At 37.5% G+C, this 24,281-nt stretch overlaps 2 protein-coding genes across 3 annotated transcripts; one reads left to right on the top strand and one right to left on the bottom strand.

Moving 5' to 3' along the window:
• Positions 1-509: 509 nt before the first annotated feature.
• Positions 510-7,987, top strand: Adk2 (Adenosine kinase 2). The gene is made up of 10 exons (XM_022842125.2): positions 510-920; positions 3,383-3,465; positions 4,483-4,604; positions 4,841-4,974; positions 5,396-5,475; positions 5,758-5,839; positions 6,119-6,262; positions 6,578-6,742; positions 7,026-7,132; positions 7,371-7,987. Exons 1-10 carry the CDS (start codon positions 902-904, stop codon positions 7,485-7,487), a joined length of 1,053 nt encoding a protein of 350 aa, XP_022697860.1. The 5' UTR covers positions 510-901; the 3' UTR covers positions 7,488-7,987.
• LOC111265434 (uncharacterized) lies at positions 2,476-23,045 on the bottom strand. Of its 2 annotated transcripts, none has more exons than XM_022842120.2 (12): positions 22,332-23,045; positions 18,363-18,481; positions 18,079-18,200; positions 17,191-17,245; positions 16,654-16,834; positions 16,149-16,284; positions 15,647-15,847; positions 14,829-14,985; positions 14,504-14,685; positions 12,777-14,295; positions 10,797-10,922; positions 2,476-2,802 (listed from the first exon to the last, which is right to left on the bottom strand). In XM_022842120.2, the coding sequence occupies exons 1-12, from the start codon at positions 22,417-22,419 to the stop codon at positions 2,740-2,742; spliced, it is 2,949 nt and encodes a 982-aa protein (XP_022697855.1). In that variant the 5' UTR covers positions 22,420-23,045; the 3' UTR covers positions 2,476-2,739. The 2 variants fall into 2 exon arrangements, with proteins under 2 accessions (XP_022697855.1, XP_022697854.1); XM_022842119.2 differs by lacking the exon at positions 2,476-2,802 and adding an exon at positions 8,580-10,574 and having other exon boundaries at positions 22,332-23,042.
• Between the last annotated feature and the right edge of the window lie 1,236 nt (positions 23,046-24,281).

Raw genomic sequence — 24,281 nt, 5'->3', positions numbered from 1 at the left:
TTTTTCAGAGCGTCATATTAATGTAAGTCAGGTAGAATCATTTCCGAGGAGTGATCTCCTTAATCTATCGCCAATTTAGGTGCGTCAATAGATTTTGTGGCAGTGGTAAATGTTAGGTGGTTTCACATCTTGCACCGTTTACTGGATATTACATTTAACTGAGAAATAGTCTTCGATTTGATGAAGGACATTTAACAAAATTTTACTGAGCGAAGTAGACGTAGCTATAGGTCAGTAAGTAGCGAGTATAACTTGCAAGCTTATATAATGGTGTACTATAATTTCGAAGTACAATTGCAAAAATTTGACCAGATCGCAAAAAAATTAACGTCATCTCCTGAAGTTTGGAATAGCACTTAGATGCTCTCTAGACTTTGTCAAAACAAGAGAATGAGCCACGGCGACTTCGGCACAATATAACAGTATATATATATATATATATCCTTTGTACGAATACGAATATTGTTAGCTAGAATGAAAGTTTGTTATTCCATATCAAGAGTTCCGCATAACATTGTTTCTTTAACGGTTTCTGATTCTTTGGATACGACTGACTAATCAAGCTTCCAACCGATTCAGGGTTCAAGAATGACACAAAGAGGTTGCAGTGTGCGTGATGCATTCTAGTCCAGGCACGAATTCATATTTGGCGCCGTATCCTCCTCTCTGAACGCCCTCCGCCTGTCTATTCAGTCGACTGAGGCGGGGCGCCAAAATCAGTCAGAACTGGGTGAGACACGGGAACAACAGAGGCGTTTCAAGCAGTGAGTGTTTCTGGAGTTTGTATAAAGACTAGCGTTTTTTAAAGACTGAATAGACAACGAAAGCAGCAGCCAATTGGCTCTTGGAAGAAATTACTGTTATCAAAGCGTGACAGGACAAGCAATAAAATATAGCCAATATGCCGGCCATTCCTAAAGGTAAATTTGTGTGTTGTTTCACAATTCGTTTTGGGTTAAATTAATTTACATGAATAAAATAGTTCTACGATATCCTGTAAGGCAAATAATAGGGTGATCTCAACTCAACTAGCCGTAACGCATGTTAATACTAGCGCTACATTAATAAAGATAAATAAGAGCAGATGAGTCTTAAACGTACACGGCGCTTATTTTCGGTGTTAAATGCATGCAAAGCTAATAATAACACCCAAGTACGTTGATACGATTTAGTCTTAGAAAGCTATCGTTATATAAACGTGCAAATACCTTAGATGTTAGTGCATAAGTTAGGTCGATCATAAGTGCATTTTAAATAATGTGTATGTATTGTCTTAAACTATGTTTAATTTATTAACTTTTCTGTATACTATTTATAAATATCGTGCAGTTGGAAGTGTGGTGCAATATGAATCTCAATGGAACAGTGGGTAATTATAAGTGCCAATAGGATAGGATACCAACGAGAAACTTTAAATAATAATTTAGTTTTATAATTGCCAATCAAGAGTTATCGATTGGTTATTGGCGCCGAACAGCACAGCAGACCCGTTTTGCTACGTTGGTTATAACAACCGACTAGGAAACATATACGTGGAATAAAAATGTAATTATTACTAGGGTTGAAAGTAAGATGTAAGATCGCTGCTCTACGGGTATCAACTACACGACTCCAACAGAATGAGTATTTGGTCACTAGTAATTACTGAGTGCCTTTTGTCGCTAGTTGTTGATTATGATTATGCTAGAGAAACAATAGAAGGTTTGCCGTCAGAGTGATCTAATAACAAAGCCCGCGTAAAGTGTTTAAATTAAAATAGGCGCGAGGTAAAATTTTATCAGTTGACAAAAAAGCTCGATGCAAATATGTGGTTTGATAAAAAAAAAATAATTGTTCACCTTAGCTCGCTGGTTAACTTGATCAAAAACCAAAAACGTTGCGGTTATCATCTGGCCAATAACACGTTCGGTTTATGGTAGTAGGAGTTGCCGTTATCACGTCATGGCGTCCTTTCAAACGACTGATAAAGCTAGGGGGTCTTAGAAATGACTTCTTATTCTGGTTCCACACAAAGAGCACTCAATACTTAATAGACAGTAACTTTTTGCCATAAAGCCTCGATGGTACAATGTTATGTACACTAAGAATGTAAATATATTATGATGTTATAATTGATGAGAATTTTTTATAAATAATTGTATAATTTTGTAAGGTTTACTAAATTTCGTCCAATCAAATTTCGATGAACACAGTGTTATATGCTTCTTTTCTGCAATTTTTCTTATTCGGATTATTATTTTATTGGGAGCCTTTAGTGAAACTCTTTTGCACGACGAGCTACACGACGAGTGATGTCTATAGATAGATAGAAGTTTTTTTGGGTTAATAAGCAATTACGTGATCAATCATGTGTCAAAATGTGAGCAAAGGATCGTTTTCCCTAATCTTAGATTTTAATTTATTTCCTATAGCTATGGAAGCATATTCTACGATGTTTCTTGGGTGTTTTTAACCAATAGTAAACATACGTAAATGTCATAATTGCGGTAGCTGTGTTTTATTGTAACCACTGATAACGAGCGAGATAAATCGTCCACTAACGTAACACATCTATGATTCAATTAGGATTGTGCAATTTTTGGCCAGCAGTTTCATAATACTTTCGAATTTATTTTCTCCTCATTTTATGTAAAACTTGACTAGGTAAGAAAATGCTATATACAGCCTAAAATAACTATTGATCCAATGGTTAAAAAAAGATCCGTTTCTCATATTGTCTATCATCGGGTCTATAGAGCTTTAAGAGGCCTTTCGACGTTTCCGTTCATCATCGATGTCATTTCGGACAGCATACATTGTTTCCTGTAAGGAAATAATACAAGGGTAAAGCTGTCTTGTTTGAGTAATATTACAGTGTAAAATTTTACTCTGGAATACGTTTTTTAACTTTTAGTCAAATCTTATTATTCACTTCAAGGGAGGACAGGATTCTGTAGCCATATAGTTCAATTAAAGATTCGTCAATAGCAATTGTTAGGTTGCTTTTAGGGATCTGAAAAGTCGTTAATATATAAGATTTTTATCTACCTATATATTATAAAAGAAATGGTTAACCATACGTAAATACTAATAATAGACTTTGGTGACTGACTCATCTTCGTGTTTTGTTAAGAAATTGTTTAAAAAGTTTAGTTAGGGAGTTTTATTTATTCAGAAAAAAGTTACTGGCAGCTTGAAAGAATGTAGGTGATTTCACTTCACCTACATTCTGAAGGCTTTATTAAATGAATCAAATAGGTAAAATTATGGAAACTCTTAATTAAGAACTGTGTGTATCGCCAACATCGTCACATTTGCTACTTGTTTTATTACAATGCCACAGAGCATATGTGTACCGAAGTCCCCTGTAGATGATTTTTTTTTTAATTCTTTTATATTCCAGGAGCACTTTTCTGTATGGGGAATCCCCTTTTGGATATGAGTGCCGAAGTGGACCAAACATTCCTCGATAAATATAAGCTTGAGGTATTATTTAGATACTTGTTTTACTTTAGTCGTGATTTTTTTTTTTATTAGAATTAAGTCTATTAAGTAAATAGGAAATCAAATACATAACAGATGAGTGCGTCCACTGAAAACAATTGTCTAACGGATATTGCATCTATAATATGGTTAAATAGGTTTAAATTTTTTTTACCTTCGCTAACATTCGTTTATCACCGACCATTAGAAACTTTTCCGTTTTAAGGCGGATTTTTTTTCTAGTTTGGACTTTAAAGATGGATATTTATGCGGCACAATACATTTTAGGCTCCCACTAATTCCCTTTCTTGAATTTAAAGGCTATTTCGGAAAAAAAAGCCCAGAAAAAAAGGCTCTAAGTTCAGAAGATTGTTTGATAGAGCTTTTGTAACTTAAAAGATGACATTTTTTACTTCAGGGACGCACTAGCTTAGGTCAATTTTCTGAGTTCGACGAGGACAACCATAAGGCTCCTTTCAAGGAGAATCGTTATCAGACAATCGGAAGCTTTTAGTTGAAAGTATATCAGAAATCGCAACGAGTGAGAAGCCTTGACGAGAGCCGTATACAGTCTATTTTTGGTGGCTAATTCTTTGCTTGTTTGACAGGAACCTTCCTAACAGTGGTTGAAGAAGATGGGTGCTTTCTCTGTCCTCTAGACGCCATGCTTTAATCTAGAGAATCGCTTTTTTTTTGAGAAAACCTACATAAAGAGCTATGGAGTCCTTACTCTTATACGACACACAAATATCCCGGCGATACTTAAGTAGCTTTCCGCTACAGATAGAAACAAGTAAAAGAAAGATAAACTGAGATGTTTATCGGGAACGTTTATACTTTAAATCTATGTAAAATTCCCATTTGCCACAGAACCCAATCGTAATAACTTAGACAGAGCAAGATGCGTTAGAATAATGTATAACTATTTTATCACTTGGGTATCTAGGGTAAAAGTCTATATATATATATATATATATATATATATATATATAGACTTTTGTTTTGCATGTGGTATTTCAGGCTAACGACGCAGTATTGGCTACCGAGTCGCACATTCCTATATATAACGAGTTGAAGGCAAAAGAAAGTGTCGAGTACATAGCCGGCGGAGCCACGCAAAACTCGTGCCGCGTCTTTCAATGGTAATTAATAGTAGCCCATGTGTACGTTTTAGAAATTGCTGAGGCTATCATAACTTCTAATCTATTTTTATGAAAGAGATATTTCGAAAGCAAGTAATTAGAGATTAAAAAGTTGTCCTCATATTTATCGTCTTTTTCAAAAAAAGTATCCGGCTAAAGTCAATAGGGAATAATAGTGATGTATCCAAATTATAGTCTCACCGTCTACTCACTTATTTAATCATTGGCTTCTTTAGGATTGTTCGTGAAGTTGATCGCTGTGTGTTTATGGGTTGTATCGGACGAGACGAATTTGGAGAGATTCTTGAGCGTAAGGCACGAGAGGCGGGAGTTGATGTTCATTACCAGTATGATGAAACTAAGCCAACAGGTTAGTACACTCGGAGCTATAATTAACATTTTTATTTTACCAACTAAAACTCACACATAATTCGTTCGATATATATTTCGTGACAGTTCTTGTAACGCTCGTGTCATGATATTGCAAAACCGTTTCGCAGTCGATATACGTTGTATCTTGCAAATGAGCGGTAGCGGATTAGTCTGACCTTGAATGTCTTGGAGAAACAGAATGATTTTTGAGAAAAAGTAGCTCTTATTTAAACTTAAATGAACCCAGAGGTATAGAACTGATCATGTTTCCCATTAGTTTGCCCTTAATACTGTAATCGATGGCCCCAGCTACAAACAGTACATATAATAGAAGATACTGCCCCACTTTTCGGCTGGTATCTGCTAATATACGTACTTTGTGAGACCTAATTAAACTTCCGTTTTTAAACTGACTTAAGGAACATGCGCTGTTTTATTAACTGATGGAGGAACGCATCGATCATTATGCGCTAACCTTGCCGCAGCCAGCTGTTTTAAGGTAGGCGCTTTTCGGTATCGCAGAAATCCTCATAGCGAGTGAAGTGATGCATAGATTGAATGAGCTATTTTATTATCAGAAAGCTCTTTTACTGTTGAGGTGCACTTAATTTGATATGATTTGGTTACTTTATGATTTGCAAATTAATTGGATGCAAGCTTTTTGATAACAATAATTATTTTGTTGCTGTATTATTTATAGAGGTCGCCATTCTAGCATTGTCATTGCTTTTATTGAATTATGTGAGCTGAAGTATTTGGCGTAATCTCCTTTGAATTGCAGGTCGACCACCTCAAAAAGGTTGAAAACCTCAAATTGATGCACAACGCAAGCCTTTATTATATATCAGGATTCTTCCTTACTGGTACATTTTTTATCTTGTCAAATCTGAATTAATTGGAGGTTCAATCAATGCAGTTAATCATTTTAAAAACATACAGATTATTTACATAATTATCAGCGAAAAAGAAAAACAGAAACATTTTTCCATAACGATTAACGTTCTGAAAACCTAAAGGTTTTATAATATATATATATATATATATATATATATATATATATATAAATAATAATAATAACTATGCTATCATGTATCTAAAGCCTGTCAATAAATCCAAGTGTCCTTTTTTTTTTACTGTTTTAGTATCAGTAGATTCAATGGTGATGGTGGGACAACATGCGACGTCTGAAAGAAAAGTTTTTTGCATGAATTTGTCAGCGCCATTTCTGTGCAAACTGTTCCAGGAACAGATGATGAGGGTTATGCCCTATGTGGATATCCTATTCGGTACGTGAAATAATACTCTTAAATTACGGGTAGCGGACTTTACAAATGTAGAGTACTCTTTGTCTTGTGGGATGTGTGTGTTGCTAACGGCGGTAGCAATGTGTAGTAACATTCAATCAGCTGTCTCGAAATTTTTTAAGGATAAAATCTCTTCTCTTCAAAGCTTCCGTTTAATGTACACGACATTTCGAGTCAGCGTATGCATATTCGAATCTCGTTATTTAATCATACATATTTTAATGTCGATTTCGGTGCGATTACTCTTTTTAATCGAAAATGTCGTTTTTAACTGTAGATTTTAAAACCTCACAACAGGGAACGAAGTAGAGGCCGTGGAGTTGGCTCGTTCACAGAAGTGGCCGGATCAACTTACCGTGAAAGAAATTGCCAAACGGGCGGCCGCTCTCCCAAAAGAGCAAGGTAGCAGGATAGTGGTTTTTACCCAAGGCAGCAAACCAGTTATCGTTATGCACAAAGACGGTAAATGATGCTATCGAATGGCTATGATTTAATACTATAATAATTCAATTATTATATTTTTTCTCGGTATCTGAAGCGCTATGAGAAGTTAGGTTAGTTGCAGTTGTACTAATGTCTTTTCGGCATTCTAGATTTCGTTTCTTTATGAAACGAAATAGAAAACAAATCTGCATGTTTATGTTTCTCGTAGATAGATATTCTATCTGTTCTACTTTAGCCTCAACATTTGACAAAGCGCTTTATTATTAGCTTGACGCCCGTACTAATTAGCTGAATGGTGTAGGTTCCATAACGGAGCATCCCGTAGAAAATGTTCCGAAATCAAAAATTGTGGATACGAACGGAGCTGGCGATGCCTTTGTCGGAGGTTTTCTCGCAGGACACATTGAGGTATACGCATTACATATATATATATATGTATTTTTTTAACTGGTTTCTTTGATCAAGCTATACTTCATCGAAACGATTTGAGTGGTATTGCATGCGTGCCTACCGTTTTTATTTAGCCTTGTTTACATCAAAAAAATTTGACGTTCGTCGTAATTTTATGACAATATAAGTGAAAGGCAACAACCTAGATTCTTTGTTTTTTGTATATCTTTCTTTTATTTCTTCTTTTTTTATGCAGGGTAAGTCGATAAAGGATTGTGTGTCTCGTGGTATTGCTGCAGCATCGGTCATGATTCAACAGTCTGGATGCTCTCTGCCTAAACGTAGCACGTTTAAGGATCCTTGCGCTCTTTGAGTACAACTATTATGAGAATTGCTGGGGCGACTCCCTGTACTCTGCTACATACCCGCTTACCGAATATTTCATTCGTTAAATATTATCAATATTAAAAAAAAAGTAGCGTGAATGATGCAAAGCGAAGAAGAACTTGACTGAGCGGTTGGGTTATAGCTGAGCCACCGGCCTGGAAAGCCTGTAATTATGTGACTCGATCCGTGCATCCGGGCAGAACAAGCTACCAACGAATAAATGAGGCGCTACTTTTAGGCCAAAATTTATTAGGTTAAGAGCCAGAAAGGCCATTTTACCCAGGGATAGCGTCGTACGTTACGGATAAAAAAGACTCAATTTGATGTTATTGCATTTTGTGAAATGTTATTACGTTACTTGTTTCAAGTTGTACTGTATTAAAGTGCTTGGCTGAAGATATGGACACGTTTATTTTCATAAGTCACTCTTTTGCAATTGTCGAAATAAGCGATGAACAACATCAAATAAAAAATAAGTAAAACGCATCAGTTTTCTTTTGAATATAGTTCAAATCATATGTAGATTATAAGTCATATTCTTAAGTAGCTATATAACTTGCTCGTCGCGCACTATACGCTTCATGAGTGTACGGATAGCCAGCATTAGTTAATGTAGGCAGACAAAATTTTTTGAGGGCATAAATACGCTATATATGTAAACGTAGATGTCTATAGCGAAATACCAAATTATCTGGGTGCATTTAAAACATACTTCGGTTATTCTAACACTTACATTCAATGAGAAGTGTACTCTTAGGACGTCAAAAACAAATACATGAATTATTTATGGGTTGTGTGATAGACAAATCACAACTGAGAGTGGTTTTTGATGAGTCACGTTCCATATTACACTATACGTTTTAGTAAGCAAATATTATTAGTTAGTGATTACTATCTGAACTACGAGATAGGGGAAGGTGGAGCTATATGGGTCACTCCGTTTTTTAGCGAGCGAGTAGTGATCAAAATTTTACTACCATAAAATTTTTAAGATGTACACAGGTAAGTAAGGAGGTATGTGGAGTTTGCGTTAGTAGATTTTTCCTTTGACCAAATCTGAAAAATGATCTACATGAAATAATCAAGTATTTTAGCACTTTATTTTTTTGCCGCAGCTATATTTTCAAAGGCAAACTGAAAACAAGTTGTTACGTTAAGTTATATTACGCAATCATTTTGGAGACTAGATGAACCAGGGTGAAATGCTGTACTATAAGCTACCGCGTTCCAAACATATGGGATATCGATTGCCATCTATTCTAATTTTTCAGGGAAATTAACACAAGTTGTAGGTTACGCCGTTGTTGTTGGCAACGTGTTAAATGAAGTTATTTTTCAATGATTTTAGTGGCATGGTGGATCCTTAGAACAACACAATATTGTCAAAAGCATCATTTTGCGGATAATTATGAACATTTATAACAGAATTATGGCATAGCCACGATAGTTATACAAACTTAATCCTAATTCTTGGAGGTTGGTGCGCGCTTTATTGAAGTTCTTTTGCTCTGTTCGAAGTAAATGCAACTTTTGGGCGTACCGGTATTTGGGCTACTGAAAATCCTGCTTCGCACTGCGTAGCAGAACCTGACACGTGAATGGTATAATTCTATGTGGACCTATGGCAGACCAATTATAATCTTTGACTTGCTCAGTTTGGCAGTATATTATTATAGGTTGTCGGCTTCGTAGTCATAATCGTAGCCCCTTTTAGGAGGAAGATTATTTTCCCTCTTAATTTGCTGGATGACTGGGTTACTGTTATAAAATCATTGGAAGCTGTATTATTAGTTATTAATATTAGTAATTAACGATTGAGGCCAAGTGTTTTTAATAGACATTTTTGTGAAAATGAATTACTTTTAGTGAGCCCAATTAGCACACAAATGATAGTAGAGTGTTCGGCAGATATATTGGCATATTTCTAAAAGTTTGGCCCATATATATGTTCTCTTTTCCTTACACAACTGTAGAGCTCGGATGGCTCAAACGAAGTATGAGTTGCTCATTTTGCAATAAATTACAGTAAACATACATAAAAGTCTACATCGCCGTAGATTATATTCATCTTATGTAAACATCATAACTCTTAACAAACAAAATAAATATATATATATCAAACATGAGCCAACAGTCACAACGTCGAATGGAAGCAAACATATTTTAACACTTCTAAGGACTCAAGAAACCAATATTTTGTACCACGTATGGTTAAATGATAGCTTGAGTCAATTAGTACGAGCGCCATCTTCACTTCTAACAATTTGTATCATTTAAGTGATTAAAACATACAACAGTTATTTGCGAACTCAGGTTCATGGGTCTTATATTTTCGGTCTAGTGGTAGGTATAATGTGAAGAGGTTCATAGGGTGATTCCTTGTAGAGCTGTTAGCGGCTTCCCTCTTCTGAGATTTTTTAAAAGTTCTTGCTATTAATAAGCACGACAAAAACATAAATCTTCAGCCGCTATTATGTTAAACGTCGCATTTGCAGCTGAAGTCGCAAGAACTTGTGTAAGATAAAGTGTGATGAAGATTTAAATAGAGGTTTGAATTTTAAGCAGTATCATTTTAGAGACTTGTTGCCTTGAGAGAGGAGATTCGTGATTACTACTACGTTATCTTAAGAGGTCTGGATCGAGATCCAAAATCTTCTTTAGTTCTTTAGCTAACATCATTAGCCTGACAAACTATACCACCCTGACAGCAAGCCCGGCCTATCGTGCTGACAATGTTAAGGCGAACTGTTTTTAGCCGTATTATGTTGTCCTTTTACTTCTTAGACTGGGAGGCTCTGCCAAGGATGGCTCTCATACAAACTATGCACACTGGACGCCAATGTTCGGCTTATATTTACGCCAATATTAACATCCTTGGTGCGTCTTTAGCAATGTTGATTTGGTCGGATTAGTTGCTCCTAAATTCACTGCGTGTGTATCAACCGATAATTTTCCATACTGTTCGAGCTATCCGAAACGGGGTTCCATTAGGATCACAATTGCCTTCCCAGTCATCTTCGTTGAGGGAAAATAATGCAATACCTCCAAGGCCCATATCCTCGCTCCAACGTGCCTACGATAAATATAACAACAAAGAATGTTTTTTTATATAAAATGGGAGCTTTGGTCTAAATCAGTCGGATTACTCTTATCGTACTGCAGTCTCTGAAAATCGAATTGGTTTTGTTTAATTAGATCTGTTCCAATAGAATTTCGATTGTTTTGATTCCATTGATTATAGCTCGCACAAAGCTCCCAATTACGACCATAACAGTAAACGAAGAAAGAAAGTAACCTTTGCAGCGACGTCGCGTTGATCATCAAAATAAATCCAGTGTACACCATTCGAGGCGATGGATGCATGAGATGAGTTGTCACGTATCAGTTGGAATGCGCTGCGATCTCCGATCATCCTGCAAATCTGCAAACATTCAGCCCTTTTTTAACAGACGTCCCTGAATTTGATCAAAACTGTTTGTGTGCGCATCCTTTCTTCAACGTACTTGAATTAGCTCCAAGCGGACAAAGATAATTACTCTATATTCTTTATTGATTTCCCAGCTGTGTTCAATATGGCGTTAAGGGAAGGGGCCTTCTCTAAACAGGCTGATATAAGAGTATCATTCGAAATAGTACATTGGAGCTGGTGATACATATACTACAAGGGGGCCAGTGACGGTGTTGTTTCTAAACTAATACTGTTTAATTAGACGATAGAAAGTAGTGCATAGACAATGACATGTTAACACACTATTCTGAGTGACAATAAGCAACCTGTCAGAAGAGCCAACAAGCAGAAGATGACGCGTTGCTCTATACAGTTGACTCGGTGTTATTTTAAACTGTGACGGTTCCTGGTCATAGTCAAGGTCTATATAAACTTAACTGCGCTTAAGATGAGTCTGTGAAGGCTGGGGATGATGACGTTTTTGTTGACGACGGCGTAACATACTCTTTGACTAACAAGCAGAGAACTGACCTTCATAAATCTCTTACTTATTTGGGAACGAGAAATCGCCTGGATTGTTTGGGAGCATATCGTCCAAAGGCGCAGGAAATAATTAGTGGCGGCGACGCCCATCAAAGAGCCATTGCAACCTTTTTGCTTAGAGCTGCTCTTACCTACCGCGATCTTAAAATTGTCCTGACTTTTTTGAACGAGATCCTATCGAGGACGAAATCTGGAATGTCCTAAACAGGTCGAATCGTCACCGTCTGAGACTATATGTTGTTTATTTCTTTCTTCACCGTCTATGTGGGAAGACAGGTTTAAAAATTAAGGAGCACATGCCGGTGTAGCAAACGTGGATATCATCACGCATGATACAATTGGCTTACTGTTACTTGGCTAAGTAAGATTAGAAGCGCATTTCCCTGTAGTCCAAGTCGTGTTTGCGTAGATACCAACGCTGTATTATATTTGTATTTGCGTAATTGTATACATGCCTAACGCGAATGCATATTAAATAGACATTTACATATACTATTGTTATTTATTTACTTTTTATCTCATATAAAGCATATTTTATTGACACCTACGTAGAACCTATCTGGCAAGCATCGCAGATTTTATTATGACACATTAAAACGTTTCATCCATTATGGTTTTCGTATTGTTGCTTGTATTCCCGTATCGTTGCTATGTAAAGTACTACGTAAAGCTACGTCTATGGAAAGCCTGGCGCCCCAGAAGGAAGCCATTAATCGAATATTGGTAATTAATAATAATTAACACGAAGAGCCGTGTGTTTATGTGCATGATGGTCATGTGAATCTTGAAAACATTCAAAGCTTCCATTATGTGTTTTTCAATGCACAATTGCAGAGTGCGATTTGATGTGTTTATTGCAAATTTATATTTCTGTAAAGCAATAAACCGATTGAAAACGGATACGCCATATTTGCAGACAACGGGTAAATATAAATGTTGCCATTAGGTGTTCAAGAGACAGTGGACCGAAAAGAATATGTACGCTGTCTTTTGTTGTAACCGATTGCATCGCTTCTAGTATAATATTGCCGATAGAAAATGGTGCCAAGTGTCCGACAGAGCGCTGACTTTTTGGCCTAAAAAGTTTACATTGCTTAGCTAGACGCAAGGCCCTAAATTGAATGCGTTGGCTTATCGGTAAGCGCTTGCGTAATACACAAGTATGCGTCCGCAATACCTGCTTATCCTTATATAAATATATATATCGGAAAACATCTACAACTGCTTTCATGAGCAACCGCAAAGATTGCAGATCGTGTATATATATATATAGCTCTTACTCACCTGTGCGTAAGGAACTATTCCGTGGTTATCCAACTCGGTTTGAAGTGTAGAAATGTGCTGAGGGGCCATAATAACATTTGTCATAGCCTCATTAAATATAACATTTTTATTATCGGGAGGCTCAATGCCCATTAGTATTTGTGTGTCTGACACTTTTTCCGTTGTCGTTCCATCATTTCTCAAATGTTGATCCTTGACCATCATATTTCCTACGAGATCACGCTTCAAACTCTCAGAAAGTTCGTCAGATACATTTCCGATCATTTCTTTAGCCTCAGAAGGCCTTACTGCGTTGACACTATCCTTGATTGTTTTTGCGACAGTCATTACACCGCGATCCCCGACACCTTTGTTCGTTAGTTCGTTTATAGTTGTTTCACTCCTAGTGAGTATGTAGTTATCGAATGTTCTTTGTGTATTAGGTTCCTTTTCGTCAGCAACCTTCGCTGACGCGAGAACACTGCGGTAGGGATTTATCGTCGTTTTTAGGATTTCACCTTTGGATAACTGTCCTCTATCTAGAAAAAAAACAACTTCTCCATTGTGGGTTGCCACTTCAGTAGTGAGGAATGAGTACTGGTCCTTTATATTTGATACCTTCATTGGCAAATAATTAGGCATTTGTACGGGAAATGAAGCTGCTTTAGCAGGAGTAACTACGTTCTTTATTGGATCGCGACTGCGTGCCATCGTAAGTGCAGGATATTGGTCCCCTTTTAATGCAATTGGTTCTCTGTCTGTTGTCCGTTTTAGGGTGTTCAGGTTACGATAAATGTAGCTTCTATCTGAGCTGCTGCTTCTCTGTACAGCATTCGGAGGCTGTAGGCTAAGTGGTATTCCCATTTTAAGGTCATGCTGCACGATCGCAGCTTTTTCCCTAAAGGATCCATTAACATCTTTTCCGTTTGCCTCTTGATTAAACCTTGGAGTATAAATATGGTTAGATCTGTGTAGAATTTTATTTAAATCCGCCTTCCCTTGTGCTGTACCAGTTCCAGAGCAAAGAGTCGACAGACAGTCTCGCTCGGAGTGCACCTGTACATAGGGTCCGATATTCTCATGTTCGATTCCTGCCCGCACAGTTCGTTCAATTGGAGGGGTATTTGCTTTAACTTTAAAATCGGCTTCGTTTCGGGTTTTCTCCGCAAAGAACTGCCGTTTATCGACACGACCATGGCCCTTAGAGACGCTTTTCGAATTCTTCGCTGTATTCAGATTACTGAAGGATACCATCGTTGCAAGGTAAGGAGGGTCTTTCCTTCGCAAAAAGTTGCCTCCGAATTCGCCGCCTGTTAGCCTTGTCTGTTTCGTTAGGTCAGGCTTTCCGACAAAGTGAAAATCATGGCTGAAACGAAGCGTAGCTGGAACTGCATGCTCGAATCCAGGTTGTGGCATGACGTGATAACTTCTACCAAAGAGAGGCACGCCCAATACAAGTTTATGGTGTGGGATCCCACGGACAGTCCATGCCATCACGCTGTGAGCTGCGTTAGGATTCCGCTGTCTACCATCTCGGAGCCTGACAAAAATAAATTACGAACTACCGTTTAATAAAAATGTGTGTTTGTTATAACTACACTAAAGAATTGCTTGGTGTTCGTAAGTTAATAGCTCACTCCATAACAGTCCGCAATATAATACACAGAAAAGTACTGTTCGTATAGACGAAAATAACCTTCCTTTATTCACGGAAATTGTAATGCTATATAATTCGTACTGCCACTTACTTGAACAAAGGCGCACCGTACTGAGGCGTAGCAACATGCTGACTACTATCGTCGAAGGCTCGCACATTAATCCAGTCTGCATGCTTCGCTAAACGGCGCACATCATTCGGGGCAAATGAAGCCCACGGCATTGCTTGTACCGTAGCGGTGAGGAGTATATCCTTTAGAGGAGCTGCTTTGTCCTGACAGATGCAAGTTACGTGACAAATGCATCAAACATATATAAAGTTCTGTGCGGAATTTTTCTCTGAAACCAAACCCTGATACGCTGTCTTATACATTGAAATGTTTGAAACTAGCACTAGCATAACGATATGATACCCACGCCGTCGTTTTTAGCATCATTGCCCCAGGGTTCCATGTATCCGCGAAACTCCTCAAAAAAGTCAGCCAGATGTGATCCGCCTGCCCCAGATCGCCAATCGATATCTACTCCGGCTAAACCGTAACGGCGCACCAGTCCCATCGATGAACGAATGAATCTGGAATGTTCAGAATGCGTCTGTTAGCATTTACCTAATAACATCCATAGTATATCACTGACGGCACACTCGATACTGACTTTTGTCCTTTATACAATTACGGCCTCTTTCTCTCGTAGTGACCAAGGGGATCGATATTAACAATTCAAAAATAGCTATTCGCAATTCTATAGAAAACAGCACCTTCTAAGACTATCCAAACTCCAGCACATATAACTCAGTGACAAGAACGGGTGGTAAGGAAACAGCTTTTGCTAGCGATGCGTCGTTTTGGCCGAAACAAAATAATCTTATCGTACTCGTAGAACAACAGTATTATGAGTGCTTTAAAAATGTTTCGATGACACGAGGCTCAGCTTATGGGTGTCGATTCCTTGAATTCATGAAAACGGAAATCAAAGTACATAGTACTAATCATATATGTCACTTATATTAATTTTAGGATTATTAGGAAAAGCATACTAATATAATTAAGATTTGGATACACACTTGGTCATCTTGCATCGTATGGTTACTAAGTATATTATTATTATTATTGTTAATAAAAACCTCTCGTCAGACTTTAAAATTGCGTCGTATATTTTTTTTTAACTACACTTAATTACTGCAGCTGAATTGTATAAGCGGATAGAGTATGTAATATAACAAGGTCTTAACTTACTTAAGCCTTTTTTTTTTCGAGTGCGCCATGTGTTGAAAAGCATTGGTTGTATCTTGTACCACTGCGTTTTCGGGACCACGTCCACCAACACAAAGAAGTATTTTGGGTGAGGCGTCTTTAAGTTTCCCTATCATATCCTGGAGGAACCCATCGTCTGTCTCATCGTAGGAGAATGATACTGCGCCACTCTCTGCCGACACACTAAATATGACATTATTTATTATGACGGTTATTTACAATTGTGCCAACGAACCTTTTTTGAAACTTTGATTTTTTACATATTTGCAACGAATGTCAGTCTTCAACAAAAGGTACCTAATTCTAGGTCTGCATATGTGCTTATTTAGCTTTTGGAAGGCTATTATAAATCTAAATGAAAAAACAGAACACCAAAATAGTGCCGTTTCTTTAGTCTATGCTCTATTAGCTGACGAAGCTCCTTAAACTTATCGGTTCGTTAGGATTGTAGCTAGCCAAATCAGGTAGATCTTTATCTACTGACGTGGCGTCGTTCAACATGAGATGTGTACAAAGGCCGGATTTAATGTTAGCTGGAGCCAGACTGTCATTGCCATGTTTTCTTTGAGGTAATGAGTAATAACATACTCGCTTCATTTCGGTATACTTCTGCTTGCGCTCTGTAAATCAGATAAACCGTTAAAGGTATCCCCAAGGTTATTACATGTAAAGTAAAGCTATGCACAGCTCAAGTAGCAACAGGTTCATGCAATAAAGGCCATCGATTTGAACTTCCAAAACTACGATGTAATTAACAACAAATCAAAATACGTCTCTTGCAGTAATAGATCTGAGTTAGTTAGAGTGAAATAGTTTATTGAACGAATTATATCTATCGAACATGATTACGACGATTTAGATAACCATCAAAAACGGTTCGTTCACTCCAAAGAAGCCAATAACTTTCATTGACTTTTGCAATATAACTATATTTTTAAATTTTTTTATTGTCAAAAAAGTCGCTCCAGAATAAGCATGCGTTTACCTACCGTGAGGTTCCACATATTGTTCAATACCCTTACGGTACTGTTTATACCGTCTTTGGTAGTTAGAATAGAAACCTGCTAAACCGAGCATCAGCATAGCGCCTCTCTGATACTGCCGTCTACGAAACGTCTCAACATCTAGAGGATTCATCTGCGCCCACATTTGTTGAAGGCTTGATTGAATCTAGAAGTAAAAATATACAGGTATTGGGACGATGGAAACGTTTGTGCTTGGTAAATATAAATAACTTCTAACTAAAAGCATGGTAAGGCCCTAATTTTAGGTGTTGAATCTTCATTTGGAGGCAAAGTACGGAATTGATTCAATCAACAGATTCGATCACACTTTTGTTTTCTAATAGTATTTTTCTATAAGCTTTGAGAAGCACTCTACATAACTGTTACGTAAGCGTGAAACAATAATGGGTAGATGCAGACCTTAGCGGGAATATTTTATAAATAATAAAAACGCTTTCTTTCTATATGGTAGCGTACACGGGGTGAATATAAAATCGTCAAGCTCCGCAAATCAAACCTCACCTCTTGTGGAAGCTGCCCATAGATAGAGCTTGGCCGCGGAATATTTGGAAGTAGTCTGGAAATGGGTTGATCAGTGCTTAGTTTTTAAAGCAGTACTTCAGGTTGGAGCATTGGATTTTGAAATTGATTAATTGACTCAATGTGTCTCAAGATCGATTTACTTAATTGATAATTTCGTATCCTTAACGAGCGCAACGTGGAGTGTTAACCATTTGGATCCGTACGAGATCGACTGCCCAGAGCTTATCCTGTTAAAGGGTTCAGCTCTGGGTTGCAACGGTCATTGGGTAATCAGCAAATGCTTGTCGATTTCAAGTAGTCATTACCATTGTAGTCAATGCGCAAAACCAAAGTATAATATTTAATTCATAAGTTAAACACTTCTAAATGCCAGTCATTCTCTGATTTCTGAAGGCCGCAAACCCTTTGATTTTAATTATAATTTCAATCAGATACGCATTTTTCTTGCTTGCATACGTATACATGTCTATCACCTATCCAAGATAATGTTAATGCGTGTTACAGGATCGTTATGACTGAGACTAATATTATGGTTAGTATTATGAATTCTCAATTAGAAATAGCGAGAATTAAATGATGATGATGATGATGATGATGTCTTTGGAACAAAGCGGTAAAAAATCGGCTAAAAAAATAAAAGCAAAGCCTTTTAGACAATAGTTTCTCTGCATTGGCCGAGCTCACGCATATTGACAGGGTACTAACATTATGCTCTAATTCAAATCAGACTATTGCTCCGATGATTTAGGTTGACGGCCTTCGACACCGTACAGATGGGCTGTGCACAAAACGTGGTCCACAGATTTTATGTCAAGAACATTTTTGCTTACAAGTTAGTTATAATCAACAAACAAAAGATCAGCTTACCCGTTCCAATCTTCCCAGGAGGGAATTGATGTGTACACATCGCTGAATGCTGGCATGGTACCAGAGATATACGAGCCAAAGTCTGCAAGAGCTGGACCAAATATTGATGCGCCGCTTCCGGGCTGACGAAACACTTGTTATTAACAGCATCGTTCATTAATTAAGCTAAAAACTATAGAAACACACAGAATTTTACCCAACAGACCATAAAGAGGCTATCCACAATTTGTTTGTTAAAACTTATTTATTTCGACGGGAAAATTAACAATCCTAACAGCTCTTACCGAGAAGAAAGTTTGTATAGGCGAAAGGCTCGAAAGAGAAGGCAGCTGCGCCGCAATGGTCGTCAGAGAAGGCAGTCTTGATACGATGTCGGCCATTGATGGGAGCCATAACTGCCAACCTGAAACAGATAGCGAAGCATTAATATCTTGTTTTTGTGTATTCGAAGAAGAAGGCTATGATGTTATGTCAAATATTCCATCTATAGAAAAGGAGCAATTAAATGTAACAATGCTGCCACAGTTACTACTATCTATGCCCGACAAAAAGCGCCCTGTAATGAAGATCAGAAAGGATGGGTCCAGAAGGGGCAGAGTTGTAGCAGCAATGCATCGTAGGATGCCCCTTTTTTTGTTATTCGTTGTATGTTAGTTTTTCTGCGATCCTTTCAGATTAGGTGCTCAGGCAGCTGACGATTGGTGGGACACATTACAGTGACTAAGATATTTCTTATGCCATACTTGTATAAGCTATCTGTAAGTATCACCTATAGATAGGTCGTTAAATTCTTCAAAGTGATTTTTTATTCTCATACTAGGCAAACCCGCGGTCTTTGCGCCATGCCTTCATCTCATTGGTGCATTTAGATCATGTTGCATTCAGCCTATTTCAAACGATAATATGCACCAAGAACTTTTTCTTTGCAGTGACCTTGCTCCAATTAATCCGTTACTTTCTTGCCGTTATCTTATCAGTCTGCTCTAATATGAACGAATCTGGTTCTTGTTACATTCAGCCTAAGTAAGCTAGAGCTTGATTGGAGGCCTATACCTCTTCTAAATATATGAGTATATTTAGTAAATATATGAGTATATATATATATATATAGCTAATTAACACTTTTACAAGGGCTGGTCATGTTTCATTACCCTGTTTTAATAATAGCTGTTCGTTATTAATGTTTTTCTGTTCGTTCCGTAGGTTTATCCAATGACGCCATAAGCAACCCTTTCACGATCACTTCGCGAAGAGAAATTTTTATCTAAAAACTGAGATTCAGATGCAGGAGCATGAATTCAGCTGATCGACAGCTCTCAATTAACACCAACAATTCCAACTGGTACCCTCTACATAGACCTCTAGGTAAGTATTCGACTGCTTTTTTATCGTGACAAAAATGCTCAAGAACATCTAACCAAAATACAGCTTACATCAGCCCCTACAACTTTCCTATAGGCATGTATGAAAGATTCTGAAAGTCAAAAAAAGGCAATTAGAAAAATGGAACCCCTTGTTATACACACGCTACCAGCGAAAACAAAAAAAAAAACTGATGTCCGCTCTACGTAACAGAACGTAAATTATTGTTATATTGCAGATCTACCCCTTCACAATTTTCGTGTACCAATTCCATAATCTCGTTGCAGCACATCTACCTTCCCGATGTTAGTGACATTTATTCCACTGCAGTTCATCTGCTTTGTGTACGCATTAGAATGTTCTAACAGTCCTGCTCTCACGCTGGTCATCTATCAGCTTGTTCCAATAAGCGATCTACGTTACCCCTGGATTCTGGTATACGGTATTGCTCTATTTTAAATCTCTAACATTACAAACCTTTGGTTGCAGTTCTCCTGAAACCACTTTTTTTAGATTATTTTGCTATTCTATTGGAAGTCTTCTATTAATCATATTTTTTTTTTTTAAATCTGGTTAATTACTTATTTGGGGTCTATGGCCCCGTTAGTTTTGCGCAATTATTCTATTATTTATTGTTCCAACAGCAGTTGATTCTTTTGCTCTAGTGATTCCACGTCCCTATTCATTTCAGTAACTTCGACACTTTATTGCTATTAAGACATTGGCGCTTGTTAATTCGACCAGTGGTGTAATTGCAATGCTCTATGGCATTTTTCCTGTTAGCTATTTTGGTTCATCGTATCGTTCACCCGGAAAAAGTATTCATTCAATCAAGGACCATGGATCGTACATAATCAGATGGATCGGATTTTATCAGTTGTTTCGCAAGTAAGTCAACTTAAGTAGCGTCAAGCCTATAGGGAAAAAGATGCTTCCTAGCACCATACCCCGCAATGGGAAAGCTAAGAAATGGTAAAGACTAATTTTAGATACATTACGGTTATGTACTAATTCTGCTTAAAGTCACAGCCACTACCACAACGGCAATCTATTTCTCTATCATAGAAGAAAGTACGAACGGCAGTAAATGCGGTTAATAAAAAGAAAAACGTTTATTTTCTATATGTTTTATGTTATACGTGGCGACTTGTGGCACCGCTTGAAGCGATTTAATGAAAAAAATCACAGGCAACGTTATTATTAAGCCTCTACTTAAACATTAGATAACTCTATCAATAGCCATTTGGGTTCAAGCAAGAAGCATGTTATTGTACAATTTAATTAACAATAGAATAGAAACAGTGATAAGAAATGTATAGGCAAATAACGAATTCTGAGATATTTCTACGAGAGCCCTTTTCGTCATGGAAAATTTGCCCTGCTTCAAGATCCACTTCGACTGAAGACGCAACTCTATATGATGTGTCATATCAATGATAGCTAAACTATTCGAATTGCTTTATGTATAGGAATCCTTCCTAGAGAGGATCGCACTAAGGTCAAAGATAGTTTGACAGTTTTGCCGACTGGGTACCATTAACTTGTAAGTATAGTGCACCTTCCTGCTAATCACGTTTATGGCCTATTGGATCTTTTTTTCGGTCGGATGCATTTTAAATCGTTAAAGGTTTTCAAAACGAGAACTGGACAAAAGTGACTTTAGTATGAAATGAGTAATAGTATAAATGACGACCGGTTTTTGCAGAAACTGACACTTATTCGTAAATTGATGTATATTTATTTGGCAATTGTTAGGCAGTAGAGTACAGAAATGTTCAGTTTTTCAATAACTCCAAATGAATAATAAGTATTACTATCTGATGCTTAGCCTATTTAGAACGTCATCTAGATGTTGCGTCGAACACATATAGCCTACACATAGATTATCATCACCATCAATTATCAATAAAAAAAAAGCTGCTTTTATGGGTTACCATGCCATTCGTGCGCCTGGCGGAGAAAGGCCAAAGACACATTCCAGCTGAACACCTAACGGGACAGGTCTTTGAAGCTACAAGTACACCGAAGGAATGATTTCAAGACTTGCCCATATGGAAGGGTAGCCGAAAGAGAAAAAAAGTCTCAACGATATTTCCGAAGGTAGAGGCATCGATAAGTTTGTAAGGAAGTCGTTGCACATCGTTGCAGAGAGGAAACGATCGAATGGAGCATGATATACGGCAAGTCACGAGTACTAATTCTGTTACTTACGAATTGCTTACGCTTACGTAAGTGAGTTACGTGCTTAGTACAACAGAGAATTAATATTGCACGCTGAACAGGTGATTTTTCTGACTCCTATCATATAACTGAATAGTGGTTTATTAGACCAAAGCGACCGCGGAGAAGCTAGGGCACGTTCAGTTTACCGCAACAAAATCCTTAAGTGACCTGTAAAGACCGTTTAAAGGCTAGAAACATGGATTGGCTAGCTATCGGCACCGATTTAGTTTGTCTGACGATCATAACGTGTTCGCAATGAAACACAATTGTAGTAGACGTAAGGGAATATCATCAGGACGGCAAGGCGATTGACTTACGAAAAGCATTAGGTATTAACTAGAATGATACACATTCCAGAGGTTTCTTCAAAATAGATATATTCTCGGTGCTAAAGTTTGAAGTTGCTATTTAAAAAGAAGCTTTATCAAGCCTTGATTGGCTTTAGAATTACATGTGAATATATTTGTAAAGTAAATAAAATCATGTATCGATCTTATCTATCTCTGCGCGAAATAGTTATCATCCTTTCAACAAAAAGTTCTATCTAATGGCAAATTATTAAGGGTGTTGTAAGGAAACAAAATAGTTTAGAATGAGTTTTGCATATGTGACTTTTTAGTGAATTTTGATGAAGTTTGACATAATAAATGATGTATAGGCGCACTTACTGTTTTGTTTAGGCTTGGCCTGCACATAGATGGCTTCAAAGGTGAGCGTCGCAACGAGAAGCCAAAGGAGGAACTTTCGGCGAAACATCCAAGCACCACAATAGTCCAGTAAGTTTTCCACAAATACAAATAAATTATTTGTGCACAATATCAAATCAAATCAAATCAAAGAGCAACTTCGGTCATCACACTGACAAACTTCGAAATACGTGAACGATCCAATAGGTAGCTGACAAATATCGTAAATGTTCTGCAAAAAAACTGTACAATCGCAAACTTATCAATAATTCTTAGAAGTCCCTTTTAGGACTGCTATAGAAAGACAGGACCGATAATCGCTGATAGCACGCGCGACTCCTCTGATAGATCCAATCTTAAGATTGACTGAGATGTTTTCGAATAGAAAGCGCACACCGGAGTCGTTTAGATCAACTGCGTTTGTAATCCACAGACACTCACTAGCCGACGAAAATTGTCATACGGCATAAAATGTTACTGTTATTGATTCCACCGTCACCTGCTTCCATTTGCCAACGGCGCACTTTGATCGCCTGTGAGGGTTATTTTTGTGCGTGGCTGCTCATGAACGCTTATTCAATCCAACACAAGACGCCCGCTATTGGTACAGGTGGTTGGCGTGCGGACACAACGGCGGTCGACGGACGTCGCGGGGCTTAAGACGCACAGCAATCCTTTGATTTCAGACAATCAGAATTCGACTGATTGATACCGTGGCAATGCGCGGTAAATGGGTTATGATTCAAGGGAGAGGGAAAATATGTTGCACGACAAACATATTGCCCCCTCCCAATTTATGCAACATTCCCATGCCAGGCACTAGCTGCAATCGTAGTATCAAGACTTAAACAGCAACAGCGTCAGTTACATAAAAGAAAAAAAAGTATAGACGAAGGAGAGCCGATTTTAAGCTCCTTAAAAGTTAAGTTTTAAACATGTAGTACTAAATTTTATATCATTAACATAACGTAACTGAAATTCGTTTCTATTAGTTGCTAGTTTATTAACCTTCAATTTAACATTTATCTTAACTTATCTATTTTTTTATATTTTTCATATCTTTAGAACAAGCACTGACGATAACATTATCGCGTGTCGCTTATTTTTTTCCACTTGAAACAAATACAGCTTAATATATTTTAAATTATTTCATATTTCGTAAGTTTAACTAAAAAACGTAAAACCAAACCAGTACTCACAGGCTGTAGAATAATCAATAAAATATATTTATAATTTAGGATAATTTTTCCAACCGAATTGTCGGTTGTAATTTACTCAGTTGTTCCTTTCAGTAAATATACGCTAATATAGGTATGCTCTTATAGATAAAAATGTATATTTCCCTTGTTAGCTTCTCGGGTCCGGAACTACTTGAATAAATAAATAAACCTAACTGACGACTGCGAGGAACTTAAAAGGTGTCGTTGTACGTACCCAATTTCTATAATCATCGATAGGTGTTAACAGGCCGTTTCATCTTCCATTTTTTTTTTAAGTCCTTTTATAGACCTTTCAAATTTTTTAGGGTTTTCTGGCATGTTTGATCGACTCCATGGGAGACCTTAGCCAATCAGCGAAGCATTGTTGCTTAGTGAATGCACGACTACATGTTTGAAATGTCCATGTCAACGCAGGACTTCTCAGCCCACAAAAGCGGGTTAGCCTATAGTGCAATCGTATGGTTTTTCAATTTCATGTACATGCCAGCAAAAATTACAAGACCTCGTAGTCTGATTTTACTAATGCTTTCGACTGTCAGCAAACTCTTACCACTGGACAATTACTAGATATTTATACATTTTTCCTAAACACATAGGAAGTTGTCAACGAGAAATAAGCATATCTGGTGCTCATCATTTTCACATGTTGAAACCATACAAGATCTGGATCTTTGCTGCCCCGCCCTTGCTGCCATGATTCAGTTCTAAACGT

The sequence above is a fragment of the Varroa jacobsoni genome, unplaced genomic scaffold, assembly GCF_002532875.2.
Source record: "Varroa jacobsoni isolate VJ856 unplaced genomic scaffold, vjacob_1.0 scaffold_973, whole genome shotgun sequence".
In the NCBI taxonomy this organism is placed as follows: Eukaryota; Metazoa; Arthropoda; class Arachnida; order Mesostigmata; family Varroidae; genus Varroa; species Varroa jacobsoni.
This window is presented reverse-complemented; position numbering and strand designations above follow the sequence as displayed.